Source organism: Motacilla alba, chromosome 13, assembly GCF_015832195.1.
Source record: "Motacilla alba alba isolate MOTALB_02 chromosome 13, Motacilla_alba_V1.0_pri, whole genome shotgun sequence".
NCBI lineage: Eukaryota > Metazoa > Chordata > Aves > Passeriformes > Motacillidae > Motacilla > Motacilla alba.
Window position 1 is genome coordinate 3,304,391 of NC_052028.1, and position 17,614 is coordinate 3,322,004.

At 57.8% G+C, this 17,614-nt stretch overlaps 4 protein-coding genes across 4 annotated transcripts; all 4 read left to right on the forward strand.

The window, feature by feature from the left end:
• Positions 1 to 415: 415 nt before the first annotated feature.
• Positions 416 to 8,020, forward strand: STING1 (stimulator of interferon response cGAMP interactor 1). The gene is given in 9 exon segments (XM_038150654.1): positions 416 to 1,571; positions 1,573 to 1,604; positions 1,826 to 1,887; positions 1,889 to 2,142; positions 2,722 to 2,899; positions 3,729 to 3,837; positions 3,995 to 4,233; positions 5,988 to 6,174; positions 7,560 to 8,020. Coding segments are annotated over 9 exon segments (1,467 nt in total). The 5' UTR covers positions 416 to 1,359; the 3' UTR covers positions 7,754 to 8,020.
• Positions 8,021 to 13,684: 5,664 nt separating this feature from the next.
• On the forward strand, positions 13,685 to 14,785 carry LOC119706650 (SLC35A4 upstream open reading frame protein-like). The gene is made up of 3 exons (XM_038150567.1): positions 13,685 to 13,744; positions 13,849 to 13,947; positions 14,114 to 14,785. Exons 1-3 carry the CDS (start codon positions 13,730 to 13,732, stop codon positions 14,309 to 14,311), a joined length of 312 nt encoding a protein of 103 aa, XP_038006495.1. The 5' UTR covers positions 13,685 to 13,729; the 3' UTR covers positions 14,312 to 14,785.
• SLC35A4 (solute carrier family 35 member A4) lies at positions 14,236 to 16,775 on the forward strand. The gene is made up of 2 exons (XM_038150566.1): positions 14,236 to 14,360; positions 14,797 to 16,775. Exon 2 carries the CDS (start codon positions 14,860 to 14,862, stop codon positions 15,805 to 15,807), a length of 948 nt encoding a protein of 315 aa, XP_038006494.1. The 5' UTR covers positions 14,236 to 14,360; positions 14,797 to 14,859; the 3' UTR covers positions 15,808 to 16,775.
• Positions 16,197 to 17,424, forward strand: LOC119706664. The gene is made up of 3 exons (XM_038150580.1): positions 16,197 to 16,636; positions 16,703 to 17,238; positions 17,391 to 17,424. Exons 1-3 carry the CDS (start codon positions 16,229 to 16,231, stop codon positions 17,422 to 17,424), a joined length of 978 nt encoding a protein of 325 aa, XP_038006508.1. The 5' UTR covers positions 16,197 to 16,228.
• Positions 17,425 to 17,614: the final 190 nt, after the last annotated feature.

Below are 17,614 nucleotides of genomic sequence, written 5' to 3' on the forward strand. Positions count from 1 at the left end.
GCTCTGCTCCCAGGGAACAAAGGATGGGACAAAGAGAAATAGCCTCAAGCCAGCACTACTAGAGGAACCTTATGCTGGATATTAGGGAAAGTTTCTTCAGCCAAAGGGCTGTCAAGCACTGGCCCAGGCTGCCCAGGGCAGTGGTGGAGTCTCCATCCTTGGAGGGATTTAAAAGACATGTGTGTGCACTTGGGGACATGGGTTAGTGGTGGACTTGGTGATTCTGGGGAAATAGTTGGACTTGATGGTCTCAAGGGTCTCTTCCAACCTAAATAATTCTTTAATTCTATGATTTTAATTGAATGTGAACCATGGGCATGTCTGAATCGAGGTCCTTGTGCAGTGAGCCTGTGACAACCTCCAGAGACCCTGGCAATGTGGGTCTGTAAGGACTGTCAGAGTCCCCTGGATCCCAGGGGCATTCCTGGACAGAAAGCAATGGGACCCTGAGTGTGTTCTGGACAGTCACTCCCTTTCCCAGCCTGTATCTACCCAGTTTGGCTCCACGGAGGCCATGGGTGACCATGCTGAGAGCTTTGCTGAAGTGAAGGGTCTCCTCTCATCCCTACAGCCAGTTTTCTTGCCATTCCAGGTAGCTGGGTCCATCAGATGTGAAATCAGGGTGTGAAATCCCTGATGGCTGTTCCTGTCCCATCCTTCAGGTGTTTGGCAGGGACTGCTGGGATGACTTGCTCCATCGCTTTCCCAGGGTCAGAGGTGACATTGAGCAGGCTGTAGTTCACCTCCTCAAGGCTGGCTGTGAGATTTCCTTGTCCCACTCACCAGGAACCTCCTGATTGCTACAACATTCCAAAGACATCAGAGAGGAACCTTGCCAGGGCATCATCCATCTCCCTCAGCATCCCTGAGTGCATCCCACCTGCTCCTATAGGCTTGTGTATGTGTCCCCTAATCTGTGTTCTTCCAGGATGGAAATGCCTCTCCACTGCTTGGAACAAGGAACTAGAAGTCTTCAGGGCCTCACTGGCCACCAAGAGCCTGGCTGCAGGAAGCCCCTGCTGCGTTGCCAGCACTCAAGGGCACTGCTTCCCAACATGGCACCTCCTGGAAATGTGTGCGGTGGGAGCATCCAGGGCACTGTGAGTCACCTTCTGCTAGGGAACTTGAGTCTGTTTTGCCCCTGGCAACCTGCTGAGCTGAATCAATGCACTCTTTGAAATCTGCTGCCCTTGACAGCTGAGATCTCAATAAATTCTGGTTTCCTTCCTCATTCCAGTTCCCCTCAGACCATGTCCTGGCAGCCTTGGGGCTTTCCAGGATGTGCAAGCTCATGGATATCGAAACCTGCTACAGCCGCCAGTGCCTGGATTTCCTGCGGGTTCAGGAAAGATCTCATGGATGCCCTGTGTGGGAGAGCTCTGGCACTCTACAGGCTGCCCGCCGCTGCCAGAGCTTCTTTCATTTTCACTTTTCTGCGCGCTTTTCTGTGCAGCTCCACCCGAGCTCCAGAAGCCCGTCCGTCGCGGAGGCTCCGGGTGTGTGTCCGCAGCAGCCTCGGGAAGGAGCCCAGCTGCCCGGGCGGGAGCGCAGAGCTCGGGAACCCCAGCGCAGGAACCCGGGGCTGGCGGCTGGAAACTGCTCCGGTGAGTGCGGCCCGAGCAGTGGCTGCGGAGCAGGGCGGGCTGGCATCCCTTTGGGAGCGAGGTGCCCAGCCAGGCTGCGTCTCGCCGAGCCCATCTGGGCACAGGGGACAGCCCTAAGGCGGGAAGCGCAGGGGAGCCTCCACAAAGAGTTGCGCGCTTTGGGATGCTCGGCGAGCGCCGGGCGCACGCATCCCTCGATCTGCTCTTATCCGCTCCCACAGTGCTGCCGCGAGTGCTGAGGACGAGCTGCTGCTCTGGGCGCCGGGGACGAGCTGCTGCTGCCCCCCTGTCCGCCGCAGATGTCCCGGGAGCCGTGGCGGCAGCGCTGCGCCCCGCGGATCCCGCGGGCCCGGGGCGGGCGGGCGCAGCGCGCCGTGTACCTGCTGCTGGGGCTCTGCGCCGCGGCTCTGCTCCTCGCCGGGCAGCCCCTGGTGCCCACCGCCCGCAGCCTCGCCTTCCACTTCGCCGCCCTGCAGATCGGGGAGCTGCTCAAGGGCGTCTGCTACCTGGCCGAGGAGATCTTCCACCTCGACTCCAGGTGAGCCAGCGGGGCCGGCTGGCTGCCTGCGGCGCTCCTGGGGACGAGGGCGTGTCACCCTCGGCATGCGGTGGGGTTTGCTCCTGGTGTCTGTGCCCACACGTGCCCTCTGTGACAGTGATGTGCTGTGCCCGGCAGCACATGCTGCCCTCTGTCACCCTCCTGTCCCTCTCATCTCTTGCTCCCTCTCCCACGCTCTCCCCCTCTCCCACCTGCCCAGCTCCCCCAGATGTCCGTGGATGTCTCCTCTCCTTGTGCCCTTTCCCTGGGAACAGATCTTGGCCCCCAGCCTTTCCCCACCCCCCAGTGCTGGAGGGCAGAGGGCTGTTGTCTCCCCCCTTTGCTGTCCAGGGTGACATTCCATCTGTCTGCTCCCTCTGAGTCCCACGGGTGCTGCAAGACACCCAAGCTCTCTCCTGGCTGGGGGCACTGGGGTGTGCTGGGCAGGGTCCCACACAACTCTGTGGTGCTCTGGAAGGTTGGTGGCACCCAGGAGATGGGAGCAGCGCTGGCCATGGCTGCTGAGGTAGGTGGGGTAGGTGGCCACAAGCCTGACTCCTGTTTCCCTCTCCCACTCAGGCACCACAGCAGCTTCTGGAAGGCCCTGAGGACCTGCTTCCCCCCACACTGGCACGGGCCCATGCTGCTCGTCTGTGGCTCAGCCTATGTGGCTCTCCTCGGTGATGGGCAGCAACTTGGCCTCCACCTCATCCTGGCCAGTCTGTGCCAGCTCCTCATCCTTGCCCTGGGGCTCCGGGTAAGGTTCCCACATCCCCAGCCTGGCTGCTTTCTGGGGAACCCTTCAGCCCCGGGCAGCCATGGGGGCACGCAGCCAGCTCTACATGGCCTCTGCATGTCCAGCCCACCCAGAGTCAGCCTGGCGGGAGGAGCACTCTCAGCTCAGCCCTGCAGAGCTGATCTCCCTGGCCCCGTGCTGCCAGGAGTGTTGGCAGGAGGGCCAGGCTGCCCCTAATGAGCACAACCACTCCAGGGGATGGCATGGGACCCCCGACATGAAAAACAGGGGTATTTTAAATCTGCCAGTCAAGATGACGTTTGAGGGGAAAGCAGAGCCTGTGTGTTCTCAATTCTCAGTGTGGTGTGGGGGCAGAGCCAAGCCCCAGGTGCCTCTGCAGCAGTGGGAGGGCTCTGCTGTGCCCCAGCAGTGCTGGAGGGGTCACACAGGCTGCAGAAGGTGTTTCTGTCAGGTGCCTGTGGGATAGGACACCCATCTCCACCTAAATGCACACACAGAGCTGGCAGAGGCCACTGGGAATCCCACCATCAGGCACTGGGGTGTCTCCTCTCCCATGCTCGAAGCACAGGGCAGATGCACAAATTGCCCTGGGACACAAGATCCCAGTGGAAGGTGCAGCCAGGGCAAAGCCTGGCTCACTCCAGCCCCAGTTCCCTCCTCTGTAGGGGCTCTCAGGGGCTCTGCCCTGCTCGGTGGGGGAAGGGGCTGGTGGGGTTGTTCACTCTCCAGCTCTCTTTGGAGTTCTCCAGTCCCTGTGGAGAACTGACTGTTGCAGAAAGGCCCAGGTGGCAGCTGTCATCACCTGGTCTGTCTGTCCTTCCCTCCACAGAAGCCCTCAGCAGTGGAGATGTCTGAGATGTCCGAGAGGTCCAAGCAGAACGTTGCTCATGGGCTTGCCTGGTCCTTTTATGTTGGGTACCTAAAAATAGTCCTGCCACGTACGTAGCTGTTTCTCTGCATTCCCATGCCTACAGATAGAAATAGCTCCTAATAACAATCCTCCCACTTTTACAGTGTTAGCAGGGAAATGGGGAGCAAGGCAGAATGCAGCTGTACTCACACCAGGCACCTCTGCCTGATGCTCTCTCCCACCAGGGCTGAAAAAGTCCATGGAGGAATTCAGCAGAGCCAATCCCAACCTGCCAGCCTGCAGGAAGACCTGGAAGCTCCACATCCTGGTGCCTCTGAGCTGTGACATCTATGATGACCTGGAGAAAGCTGACAGCAATATCCAGTACGTGACAGAGCTCACTGAAACCACCCTGGCCCGAGCTGGCATCAAAAAGAGGGTCTACAAACACAGCCTCTATGCAATCACAGATGAAGAAAACCAGGTATGCTGAGAGCAGCATTGGGAGCATCATCCCAAAAGCCTTGCTGGCCCCAGAAGTGGCCCTAAGGACAGGAGACTGTTACCTCTCCTATTAGATACTCCCAGCTTTCACCAGGCTTCCGTGAGATGGAGAGAGCCCCTTCCTGTAGCCCTTCCTGCTGGCTGCCTCCTCCCAGGCTCAGCTGCAGGGATGGTGGGCTTGCTTAACCCCTCCTGGAGCTGACTGCAGTCCAGAAAACAGTAGAAAACTGAGCCGAAAACAGCAGATGTGGGCTACAGAGCATCACTTCCCATAGGATGAATGTTTCCTTGTGTTGTGAAGAGGTGCCCGAAGATGTCTGTGTGAGTCATTATTTGACTCCCTCCTTTCCCCCAGTCACCCTTTTTCTAGGCTGGTGAGCCCTAAATCTCTCCATTGCATTCATTTCCTCCCACATCTCTGGGCAGACTGGCCCCTGTCCCTTCCACCTGGAGGAGGGAACACCCTGGTGCTGTGGAGACAGGGGCAGAGCTCTGCCCCTCACCTGGGTCCCCTGGTTTGCCCTTTGCCAGTGGCTGAGCTCTGAGCTGCAGTTTTTAAAGCCCAGCCTGCAGGGACCCCGAGCCTCTCCTGCCCTACTCTGGGGGAAGCACAATTGGCCGCGGGGTTTTCCTGCTGTGCTGCACACACTGATGTTGTGTTCCTGCTGCCAGGCTCCTGCTGAGTCACTCTGCTCCCTGGGAGCTCCAGCAGCTCCGAGCCTGGACTTGGCCTTCCAGTAATATTTGCCCCTCAGCTTCCTGCCCAGTGCCTCACAGTGAGCAGGGCCCATGGAAGGCACCTGCCCCAGGGCACGGCAGTAACTGCCTGCCACGGCTGGCAACTTCCTGCCTCTCTGCATTTACCTGGGATCACATCCATTGAACTTTCCAGTTTACCCAGTGTAAGACTTACTGGTAACACCACTCCTCCTTGGCATGTTTATGGCTTTATCAGATTTCTCTTGGTTTCTTTGCTCAGCCTCCTTCCAGCTGTGCCTCCACCTTTTCGATGTTTATGCTCTGCCCTCCAGCTCTCTGTTAGGATGCTCAGACTTAGAATAATGGAATCACAAAATATGCTGGGTTTGAAGGGACCCACAAAGGTTATCAAGTCCAATGCCTTGGCCTGCACAGACACCCCAACAATCCCACCCTGAGCCTGGGAGCATTGTCCAAGAGTCCAAGAGCTCCTGGAGTTCTGTGAGCTGCGGGCTGTGACCGTTCCCTGTTCAGTGCCTCCCAGTACCCTCTGGGGGAAGAACCTTTTCCTGATATCCAACCTAACCCTACCCTGCCACAGCTCCAGCCGCTCCCTGGGTCCTGTCACTGGTCACAGAGAGCAAAGATTGGTGCTGTCCCTCCACTTTCCTTTGTATAGCAGAAAGCCACCAAGAAGGTGTGATCACAGGGGACCAAATTCCATGGGGAAGATCAACCTCCAGGCTGCTCATGGGAGCCCTGACAAAGCCAGTGGCTGCCCCCCATGGGCAAAGGCAGCTCCCTGAGCCCACCTGGCAGAGGGGACACCTGGACCTGTCAGGCCAGCTACTCTCTCCCTGCTCTGCATGAGGCAGGGGGACACAGGGGCCAGACCCAGTATCCCTGCCCCAGTGTTCCCAGTGCATGGCAGGCCAAGGAGCTGAGAGGTCCTGAGTGCTATGTCCAGTGCCAGGGTCTCCCAGCAGCCCTTTGCCGGTCCTCCTGTCCCCATGTCTTGTCCTCCCACCCCTGCAGCTCTGGCACTGTGCTGTGGAATATGCCACCCCGCTGCAGACCCTCTACGCCATGTCCCAGGATGAGTGTGCTGCCTTCAGCCGGGAGGAGCGCCTGGAGCAAGCCAAGCTTTTCTACAGGACCTTGGAGGAGATCCTGAAAGGCTCCAAGGAGTGTGCAGATACATACAGGCTCATTGCCTATGAGGGTGAGTGACGGGAAAGGGGCTGGGGTGCCCAGGACAGTGGCTGTGCTCTTCTAGCCCCGAGTGACCTGGATCGGTGCCTGTGGAGGGCTCGGCTGATGTCCCCAGTCAGGAGGGCCATCGTGGCTCCTGCTGCCATGGGAGGAAGGGAGGGGATGCATTCCCACATGAAATAGGAATGTCACTGAGCATGGCATCACTGGCTGGGTGAGGGAGGGCACTGTCCCACTCTGCTCTGGGCTGGGGCAGCCCCACCTCGAGCCCTGGGGCAGGTCTGGGCACCACAATGTGAGAAAGATCTAAAGCTGTTAGGGAGTGTCCAAAAGAGGGACATGGGGGTGCTGAAGGGCCCAGAGGGGCCACATGAGGAGCTGCTGAGGGCACTTGGCCTGTCCAGCTGGAGCACAGGACACTGAGGTCAGACCTCACTGGAGACTGCAGCTCCCGCCGAGGGGCAGCTCCAATCTCTTCTCCCTGGGACCAGGGACAGGACCTGAGGGAACAGCTGGAGCTGTGCCAGGGGGATTTAGTCTGGATATCAGGAAAAGGTTCTTCCTCCAGAGGATGTTGGGCACTGACCAGGCTCCCCAGGGAATGGTTACAGCCCCAGGACTGACAGAGCTAAAGGAGCATTTTGACAAAGCTCTGGGACACAGTGTCTGTGCAGGGCCAGGAGTTAGACTGGATGATCCTTGTGGATCTCTTCCAACTCAGGGTATTCCATGATTCCGTAATTCTAAGGACTTCTTGCTATGGGTCTGAGGAGGAGGGAAGGTGGTGGCAGCACTGGTTGTCCCAGCTGAAGCCCCAAGGGGACCTGAGACAAGCTGCCTGCTGCAAGCATTAAGAATAACAGCAGGCATCCAGGGCAAGCAGCCGCTCCCCTCACTGTTGATGTTCCTGGAAGAAGTTGCTGGGGCTGTCACGCCCTCCCCAGCAGTGGGATGAGTGTGTGCTGGCTCAGTGCCATTCCTGCTGACAGGGGATGGGAGGGAGTGAGGCTTTCCCTCATTCCCATCATCGTTTCATCTCCCATCTCCTCACCTCCACCAGATGAAATCAGCATCTTGCTTTAATGAATGTCGGTTTTTTCAGAGGAAACTCAGCACTCTCCCTGATGGGGAGAAGCATTTCCATGCAGCAAGGCAGTTCCCATCACAAGCACTACTGGGAATCCAGCACATAGTGCCTGTAATTTTACACTCCTCCCCTGACTTTGTGTTTGAACTTCTCCCCTCTGCCATGCAGAAAGTGGGAAGTAAAAGCTGTATTTTGACTGTGCTGGAAACAGTGCGTATTTGGGGGCATCTCACAGAGACTTTGCTCCCTGCCCAGAGCTCTGCCTCAGGACAACCAGTGAAGGAAGGTTTTTCTTTCTTCTGTTCCAGAGCCAGAAGAAGCAGAGCCCCACTTTTTGTCCAGAGAGATCGTGTGGCACTTGCGGCAGGAGCATCACGAGGAGATCGCCGTGCTCGAGCAGAGCCACCCGCCCAGCCCATCCACGGCCCTGGACTCGGCAGAGCTCAACCTGCAGATCAGTGTGTCAGACCTGCCCCAGCCCCTGCGCACTGACGGCTTCTGACACAGCCCCTCACTGGCCCTTGGGGCTTGGGTCACCCTCCCCCAGCCCCCTTCCTCTTGGAGCACATGCTATCCATGGCTGCAACCCCCAGCTCCCATCCGAACCTCCTGTGCACCACGGTTACTGGAGCAGCTGACTCAGCCCACAGCCCTGTGACATGCTTCCCATTTTCTTTGTTATGTACAGCTGCGATGTTCTTCTGTGGGTGTATTGGTTTTTTATCTCTTTTAATTTGTGTCACATAAAGCACTTTCCTCTTTGTGACAAGTTGCAGTATCCTAAATTTTGGACACAATGTGCAGTCTGCCCCATGTGGGATAGGAAAAGGTTTTTCCCTCAGAGGGTGGCTGGGCACTGAACAGGGAATGGTCACGGCTCTAAGGCTGCCAGAGCTCCAGGAGCACTTGGAGGATGCTGTCAGGGACAGGGTGACATTGTGAGGTGTCTTTGCAGGGCCAGGATCTGGCCTGGATGATCTTTGTGGGTCCTTTCCCACAGGATATTCCATGATTCTGTGATACGCCGTGGTGTTGGATGGGGCTTTGGAAATGCCAGCCACAAGTGTGCCTGTGTGTGCTGGGACAAACACACCCGGCCCACGTGGCCAGACTCATGGGGCAGTTCTGCAGGCACAGGCAGCCTGTGCAGGACTTCCAGGGGAGCCTCCAGCCTGACCGAAAGTGTTGGTGGCAGAGCAGGCTCACCCAGCTTGGGGAGATGCTGGGCAGGCGCAGGCTGGAGCTGACACAACAGCCTTGCTGCTGCCCTGGGCTGCCCAGCTCCTTTCAGAATCACAGAGCCCTGGAATCGCTGAGGTTGGAAAGGTCCTCTAAGGTCATCAAATCCAACCATTAACCCAGCACTGCCAAGGCCACCACTAACCCGCGTCCCCAGGTGCCACATCCATGTGTTTTTTAGTATTTCCAGGGGACAGTGACTGTCTTGCACAGCCAATTCCAATGCCTGACAACGCTTTCAGTGAATAAATTCTTCCTGATATGCAAACTGAGCCTCCCCTGGGGCAGTTTGAGGCCTTTTCCTCTGATGCTTGCCTTGTTCTCTGGGAGCAGAGCCCCACCTGGCTGTTGAGGAGCTGTGGAGAGGGAGATGGTGCCACCCGAGCTTCCTTTTCAGCAGGCTGAGCCCCCCTCAGCTCCCTCAGCTGCTCCTCATCTTGTGCTCCAGACCTTTCCCCAGCTCCACTCCCTTCTCTGGACATGCTGCAGCCCCTCAATGTCTTTCTTGTTGAGAGGGGCCCAGAACTGGACACAGAATTCCAGGTGCCTCACCTGGGCTGTATATGTAGAACTCCACCCTTCATGCATGTGGGAGAACATGGTGGGAGATCTCTCCCCAGCTCCAGCCCAGTGAGCTTTCGGGAGAGATTTGGCTGTGTGTTGGTCCTGCTGGGACTGGGAATTGGAACCCATTTCAGGATGCAGTAAACCCTTAATCTGCAGCCTAATCTCTGGGTACTGCATCTGTGCAAAAATGGCAAAAACGACAGATGAAAGGGCTGTGAGGGGAGGGTTGGGACATCAAAGGCCACTGTAAGGAGGCAGCTGGTCTGCAGAGGCATCAGGAATCTTTGCTGAGGCCTCCAGGATGTGCCAAGTGCCTGGTGCTGGACTGACTGGAGAGGGAAAACAGCGGGTGAGGGAGGTGTTAGAGAGCAGGGAGCTGACTGGGGGTCTGACCCTGGGGTGTGGGCAGGATGTGGGTCCCGGTCACCTGAGCAGAGTTCCCAAGGGCACAGAGCAAATGCTGTGGGCACCTGTTGAGATGTAAAGGAAATGCATCAGAGTCAAGCTCAGCAACGTGGGAACAGCCAGCAGCAGCTCTGTGAGCAGCAAAGCCACTGCAGCCCCTGAGGGCTCCCACCTTCAAACCCCTCCTTGTGGGGCACAGCTCCGTGTCCTCCTTGATGCCCTGCTCCCTCCTCACGTGGAAGCTTCTTATCTCACCCATCACTGCAGCCAGGCTGGGCTGGAGATGCCGATAAGCTCAGGCCATATTAGAAGGGGACAGCTTGAAAGGCAGGCACAAGCCCAGAGGAAATCTGACAGCACAACCTTGTTCCAGCAGCAGCCGTGCTGCCAGCCAAAGGCTCAGCTCCCGCCACTGCTCAAGGGCACAGCGGGGCCAAGGTGAAAGCCTTTGCTGGCAGCGGAAACTGGAGGCAGGGCTGGATCACAGGCAGGAAAACCAAACCTCAGAAGTGGCAGCTTGCTGCTAAGCTGGCAAACACAGGGTAACCAGTTTCCCCTTGAGCTCTCCACCAGCACAAATAGCTCCGTTTTAGTGCTAAGCACAGCATCCCACAGCAGGTCTGACTCAGACTCAGGGCTCTCGGCTTGGAGGCAGACCCATCCCGGTCCATGGGGAGCAGCAATGCCAGCACACCTCAGCAAGGGCAGCTGAGCGGGTCCAGGGGCCACCACAATCCAGCAGGTCCAGGTGCAGCACGGAGGGGAGGTTCACAGCCAGGATCCTGCTGAGCAAGGCACAGAATGGCTGCATTCTCCCTCCAGCCAGGGCTGGGGCCCGGCTCAGCTTAGACACAGCAAGGACAGGGCTTCTTCCAGCCTTCCCTCACATCCCAGCTGTTATCCCACCAGAAATCCCAGGAGCCACCAGCAGTGACCCATCCGTGCTGCCCCATGCAGCACAGAGCCTTAGTGTGTGAGCTCAGGGGGCTGAGAGCTGAGCTCCCTCACAGACCCTCTGAGGGCAGGCGCTCAGCTTCTACCAAGTCCTAGAAAAACTCATCTTCAAGGAATCCCAGAATGGGCTGGGGTGGAAGGGACCTTGAAGCCCATCTCATTCCACCCCTGCCATGGGCAGGGACACTTTCCACTGTCCCAGGCTGCTCCAAGCCCCATCCAGCCCAGCCTAGGACACTCCCAGGGATCCAGGGGCAGCCACAGCTCCTCTGGGTGACCTGTGCCAGGGCCTCAGCACCCTCACAGGGAACAACTCCTTCTCAGTAGCCAAGGTAAACCTCCTCTCTGCCATGTTGTCCTACAGCTGGTGAGGCTGGCAATGGGTTCATCTCTCTGGAGGTGACAGCAGTGACAGATCACAGGGCTCTGCTGCCCTCACACGTTTTTTACCAACACACACATTTTCCAAGTCAGCCTTGCACTAAGTGGCACTTTTCAAGTGTTGTGATTGTGTTCCAAGAAAGGCCCTTGCACTCACTCACACAGCTTTATTTTATTTTATTTTATTTTATTTTATTTTATTTTATTTTATTTTATCCTTCCATGAAGTAAAAATACTGCTCGAAAAGAGGCTGGTTTGAGGTGGCTGAGGAAAATGTCAGGTTCAGTAAATCCACACCTGCCTCTGGGTAAAGTCTGGAATCCTGCAAAGCAAGGAATCAGCAGCTCAGCCTTCAGCAATGGTTGGATTTAAACTGGCTATTGGTATTAATAACAATATTAATGCTTCTTCTTTGGGCTGCACCTGCCACTGCCTCCTGAGTCCTTTTCCCTTTCCTTTCCTTTCCTTTCCTTTCCTTTCCTTTCCTTTCCTTTCCTTTCCTTTCCTTTCCTTTCCTTTCCTTTCCTTTCCTTTCCTTTCCTTTCCTTTCCTTTCCTTTCCTTTCCTTTCCTTTCCTTTCCTTTCCTTTCCTTTCCCTTTCCCTTTCCCTTTCCCAGTGCTCAGTGGGAGCAGTGTAACACACACAGGGAATGTATCTAAATTAACTCGGAGAGCAGCAGCCCCTCAGCCCAGATGTCTTCCCGGAGCTGCCTCCGTGCTGGCGTAGCACCCACGAGAGCATCACACACATAACCCCCAGCACCACGGGTTTTAATTAAATTGTGGCAAGCCCCTGAAACCAACAAATCCCGCAGCTCCTCAGTCGCGCCTGCAGTTCTGCAGTGCCTGTTTTCCGAGCTGGGAGCGCTGCAGCTCGGGTTTCACTGGCACCTTCAGCAGCTGGAGCGCAGCCCCAGCACAGCTCTGTGGGGCTCTGGGCTCACACCAGAGGGACAACAGCCCCAGGGACTGGATATTGAGGAGTTCTTCACCGAAAGGGTCGAGCCCTGTGCCAGGGTGCCAGGCACTGGATATTGAGGAGTTCTTCTCTGAAAGGGTCGAGCCCTGTGCCAGGGTGCCAGGCACTGGATATTGAGGAGTTCTTCACTGTGTTATAAGTAAGAAGCTTGACTAGGTCAATATTCAAGCAGCAATCAATTAATTAATTAATATGGTAAAATATGAGCAAAACAGTACTGGGTACAGTGGGGGAAGTTTTCCCTCCAGCTGCACACTGATGGTTGAGGCTTACAGGTATTTCCAGGGGTACTCATAAGCTTTCTCAGCAGTTTCTATTCCCTATTTTCACATCACAATTCTATACACTATTCTGAGTTAGTTTTTCTCAGGATGTACCCCAGAAAGGAGTATCCCCAGATGGTGGGGTCCGACTTCCGAAAGAAGAAAGAAGTCTCCCAGCTGGTGCGGTCCAGACTCCAGATGTGGGCCCACCTTTTAATTGCAAAGACTATAAATCTCATAACAGTGATGTCCAGCTTCCCTTGGTCGAAGCTATCAATCCTTGGGTTGATGCTCATCTTCCTTTCTCAAGCTGCTTTTTACTGTTTTGCTAAGGTGTTGAGATAAGCATGTTTCCTTTACATATATTCTAAAGCTGTAGTTTCAAAGCTCCTTACTACAAGCAATATTCTAAAATTATGCTTCAAAAGGTTATTATTGCAAAGCTGTTCAAGGCTTAGCTACGTGCAGAAAGTTCCTGTCAAACAGCAACATCCTTAAAGCTTTAATTCAGATGCTATAAGGGTTAATTGCGATCAAAGGATAGGTTCAAAGGCCTTCTTCCATGCTTTACTCCCTCAGTTATTTATTAGAATCGTCTTTGTAAGTGTCCCATGATCAGTTTCCACACGTATCACAATCACAAGCACACACACTGCCTGTATGTACCTGACATGAAACACAGCTTTGTATTTCACACCCGAAAGGGTCGAGCACTGTGACAGGGGCCCGGGCCGTGCTGCAGTCACCGTCCCTGAGGGGTTCCAAACACGTCTGGGTGTGGCTCCTGGGAGCGGGTACATTTTCAATCACTTTTTGGGTTGGATTGGGTGATCACAGAACTGTGTAGGTTAGAAAAGAACTCCTAAGTCATTTTTGTTCTTTCCTTCTTCTGTTATTTCTGGGAGGGTATGTGGAAGTTCCTCCCTGGAGCTGAGGAGTGCCCATCAGAGGGACTCCCACAGGCACGGAGACAGGTGAAAAGCATCAATGTTTGTTCAGTAATCACTTTACTACCTTTAATATCATTTACTATCAATATTGCTTCAAAAATATTGCACTGATCTAGTAGCTAGAGCTACTACACTGTGTGGTAAAGAATTCTGAGTAAGATTTTTAGTACGATCCTTACAACCATTAATTTAAATATTTTATTTGGAGAAATCTATTTGGGCTGCCATCCTTAATCCTGAAGGACAAAGTCATATAAAGGCTCAACTGCACAGCTTTAGACATGAACCACCGGCCAAGCCTGGGACAGAATCAGACTCCTCACGGAGGAAGAGCCCAGGGAAACTGCAGAGCTTGGGACCCCCATCCATGCTGCCCCCAGGGGCGACAGGGTGGCTGGGTCCTGGAAACCCTGACGGAGCTGAGGGGCGGCCATGAGCTTTGTCAGCCTCGCCAGGAGGTGCCGGTGCCTCACGGGGCCGGTACCGGGCGAAGACCGGGCGGCGCCTCAAGAGGCAACGCCGCCCCCCCAAGATGGCGCCGGCCGGGCGGCGTGAGAGGAAGCAGTAGGTTGTCACGTGACCACCCTCTAGCCAATCAGCTTGGGTGCCGCCTCCGTGGCGGGAAGGGGCGCGCGGGAGGAGTCGCTGCCCCCTGACAGCCAATCAGAGGCGGCCTGGCGGCGGAGGTGTCACGTGCCTCCCCGCCAGCCAATCGGCGGCGGGCGGCGGGGGCGGCAAGATGGCGGACGATAAGGTGAGCGGGCCGGGCCGGGGCCGAGGCGCCGCCGGGGTAAGGGGGGGCCGCGCGGCTCCTCCCGCGGCACGGGGGGGCGGGAATCACCTCCGTGTCTCCCGCAGGACTCGCTGCCTAAGCTGAAGGACCTCGCCTTCCTGAAGGGGCAGCTGGAGAGCCTGCAGCGCAGGGTGGAGGACGAGGTGCAGGCCGGCGTGGGGCAGGTAACGTGCGGGCTCAGGGCGGGCCCGCCGCGCCCTCTGAGAGCGACTGGTGGGAGGAAAAACAAATCCCAGGGTAAAAACAATCCACAGCTCACCCCCGGGGCGTGTCCTGTGTCTCCCCCTGCCCGATGCCGCCCGGCCGTGTCTCACTGTGCTCTCCCCTCAGGACGGATCGCTGCTGGCATCGCCCTTACTCAAAGGCTTCCTGGCGGGATACCTGGTAGCCAAGCTCCGCTTCTCCGCCGTCCTGGGCTTCGTGGCCGGCACCTGCACCGGGATTTATGCTGCCCAGAACTATGCTGTGCCTAACGTTGAGAAGACGGTTCGGGACTATATGAATTCACTGAAAAAAGGTCGGGACTAGCGAGGAGGAGCCCGGAGGCAGCAGGGACTGCAGGAACGGTGCTCCTTAGGTAGCAGGCACAGAGCACCCCTAGAGCTCTGGGAGGCACATAACCTGCACCCTTCTTTTCCCTGGAAAAGGGTTTTGCACCACAGCACTGCCACACGTCGTGGGGCTGGTGACGGGTGTTTGTTGGGCATCTTGGCAGCAGTGATCACTGCACTAACTCGCAGCAGCTTGAGAGCACTGAGGGGCTGCCAGCTGCCTTTTCCCCTTACCTTTCCCTGTGGACTGAGGGGCTGCTGTGCCCGCTCACCTGCGTGCCCTGCCACCCAGCCCACGGTGTGCCTTGGCAATGTGCTTTGTGTGGCTTCTCAGGAAGGCTTGTAGTTCCCCTAACCAGAGACAACACCCTGCTCTCCTGCTGCATCACAAATGTCGCGGGGAACGTCCTGCTTGAATCAGGCTCATTAAATTCTTGGTATTTGGTCTCTTCCGTGTTGCAGGGTGAGAGTCTGTGCGGCCTCTCTGCACTGGCAGCAGCTCACTCGTGCTGGCTCTCACCCGGAATGGGGATGTTTGGGAACGCTGCTGGCTCTGCCAACAGGCTGCTCCACAGGGGGCTGTGGGCACTGATGCTGCTGCTCTCTGTGGCCATCTACGGCTCCCACGCCCCCCTCCTGACCCTCTGCAAGGTGGACGGGGCCATCCCCTTCAGTTCCGCATCCGTGGTGGTCCTGGTGGAGCTGACCAAGCTGGCGCTGTCGCTGCTGTTCCTGCTGCCGGGGGCGCGGGAGCCGCTGCCGGCGGCGCCGTCCTGGCGCCACGCCGCGCCCTTCGCCCTCTCTGCCCTGCTCTACGCTGCCAACAACAACCTGGTGGTGCACATGCAGCTCTTCATGGACCCCAGCACCTTCCAGGTGCTCAGTAACCTGAAGATCGTCAGCACGGCGCTGCTCTACAGCCTGCTGCTGCGCCGGCGCCTGGGCGCGCGCCGCTGGCTGGCCCTGCTGCTGCTGCTGGCCGCCGGCGTCGCCTACAGCTGCGGGGGGCTGCGGGGACGCGGGGACCCCCGAGGGACGCGCCTGCACGTCACCCCCGTGGGGCTGCTGCTGCTCTCCGTGTACTGCCTCATCTCCGGCCTCTCTGCTGTCTACACCGAAGCCATCCTGAAAAGCCAGGCGCTGCCCCTCAGCCTCCAGAACATCTTCCTGTACTTTTTTGGGGTGCTTTTCAACCTGATGGGCTCCGTGTGGAGCGGCACGGAGGGCGGGTTCCTGGAGGGCTTCTCCCCGTGGGTGCTGCTGGTTGTGCTCAGCCAGGCTCTGAATGGCCTCATCATGTCCGTGGTGATGAAGCACAGCAGCAACATCACCAGGCTCTTCGTCATCTCCTGCTCCATCCTGGTCAATGCTCTCCTCTCTGTTGCCCTCTTCAACCTGCAGCTCACCCTCCTCTTCTTCGTGGCCGTGGCGTGCATTGGCCTGGCTGTGCATCTGTACTACGGAGTCACGTAGTCGCTGCCTTCCTCCCACATGTCTGGGCAGCCCCAGCCCTTCCTCAGGGCTGGAATCGTTCCTGGGGGAAGCCTGCACAGCTCCAAGGATTGCCTGGGGAGCAGTGCTGAGGGGGAGAGCACCCTGTCCCTGCTTCCACCGGGAAACTGCACCCTGCTCCGGTCCAGCCAGGCTCTGTGCCGTGGGGTTCCCATGGGATCAGGCATGCCCAGCCTTAGGAGGGTCCTGAAGCCCTTATGCATGTCTCATAGTCTCAAGATGTGCCAGGGGAGGTTCAGGTTGCACCTTAGGAGTGATTTCTCCACAGAAGGGGTGATCAGACATTGGAAGGGGCTGCCCAGCAAGGTGGTGCAGTCACCATCGCTGGAGATGTTTAGGGACAGGACAGGGCACTTAATGCCATGGTCTAGTTGACAGGGTGATGTTGGGTTACAGGTTTGACTCCATGATCCCAGAGGTCTTTTCCCACATAAATGATTCTGGGACTCTGTGTCCCTTGTCCTCAAGCTGCTTCCCCACACCACAGTGGCCTGGGAGTGCCCTGGCAGTATTGGCCCTGCTGTACCTCCTGCCAGCCCAGCATGGGACTGGTGCTGTTTCAGCTCCCATGGATGCTGCTTCATCCCTGCCATTCCTCGTGCTGCTTCCCTGGGCCTCTCCCACCTCCATGGTTTTCCAGCCTAGCCCTGCCTGGAGCCCTGCTGTCCTCAGGCCCCATTTCCCCTTCCTGGGCACGGTGTCTCTGTGGAGCAGCCAGGGCCTGGGGCATGTGGGAACTTTCACCTGCTCCCCAAAAGGGGCATGTGGGAACTTTCCATCCCCCCAAAAGGGGCATGTGGAAACTTTCCATCCCCCCAAAAGGGGCATGTGGAAACTTTCACCTGCTCCCCAAAAGGGGGGTGCCCCCCCAAATTTGTACCAAGTTTCTAGCAGACAGAGGCCACCCAGGTTATTAAAGCTGCGGTTCAACAGCATCCGTGTGTCTGTCCTGTGTCTGCCCACCCTGAGGGTTGGTGGCTGTGCCCCTGGGACAGGTTTGGGGGCCAGGGTGTGTCTGAGTCTGACACCACTCATGGCTGCGGGGCACCCACTTTATTCCGTGTGGCTGCAGCCGGGGGCTGGCAGCCCTCCCACCAGGCTGAGCCTGTGCTCCCACAGGCAGGTTCCCAGCACAGAGCCGGCTTTCCCTCGGGAGCGGCAGCCGGAGGCCTGGGATAACTCCTGTGGCTGGGGCTGCCCAGTCTCCTGGCAGCGCTGGTGGCTCGGTGCAGGGAGCCGGTCCTGCCAGGCCGGCTGTCCCCAGGCCCTGGGCGCGGCTCAGGGAGTCTGCGTGGTGGCGTGGGCCGTGCCTGCCCGTCGGGTGTCCCGCAGGCGCTGGCTGTGCTCGGCGAGCTCCGCAGCGTCCCGGAGCGCCTCCTGCAGCAGCGCCCGGTGCCGGCGCTCCAGGGCCGCCCGCTGCTCCTCCGCCAGGCGCTGCTGGTCCCGCAGCACCTGCGGATGGCCGGGCCGCTCTGGCACAGCCCTGGCACAGCCCTGGCACAGCCGGAAGGGGTGTCCCAGCCCTGCCTGCCCACCTGCAGCAGGTGCCGTCTGCAGCCCTGCATCTCCTGGTGGTGATTGTGCAGCACGGCCTCCAGGTCCCACTCGGCCGCCTCCCGCTCCCGCAGCGCTGCCTCCAGGCTCAGGCCCAGCGCGGTCACCTCCCGCTGCCAGCGCCCTGCGTCCCACTGCGGGGGACAGGGACACGGTCAGGGCAGCTCCGGGGTGTCCCTGCTCCCCTGGGCTGTGCTAGGGAGAGCGGTGCCAG

Excerpts from the sequence above, each read along its gene's own strand:
- LOC119706650 (XM_038150567.1), top strand. Across the intron at positions 13,948-14,113 it reads TGCAGGCCGGCGTGGGGCAG|GACGGATCGCTGCTGGCATC; the intron begins GTAACGTGCGGG and ends CTCTCCCCTCAG.
- SLC35A4 (XM_038150566.1), top strand. The coding sequence starts at position 14,860 with ATGGGGATGTTTGGGAACGCTGCTGGCTCTGCCAACAGGCTGCTCCAC.
- LOC119706664 (XM_038150580.1), top strand. The coding sequence starts at position 16,229 with ATGTTGGGTTACAGGTTTGACTCCATGATCCCAGAGGTCTTTTCCCAC. Across the intron at positions 16,637-16,702 it reads ACTTTCCATCCCCCCAAAAG|GGGGGTGCCCCCCCAAATTT; the intron begins GGGCATGTGGAA and ends GCTCCCCAAAAG. Across the intron at positions 17,239-17,390 it reads GCCTCCTGCAGCAGCGCCCG|GTGCCGTCTGCAGCCCTGCA; the intron begins GTGCCGGCGCTC and ends CACCTGCAGCAG.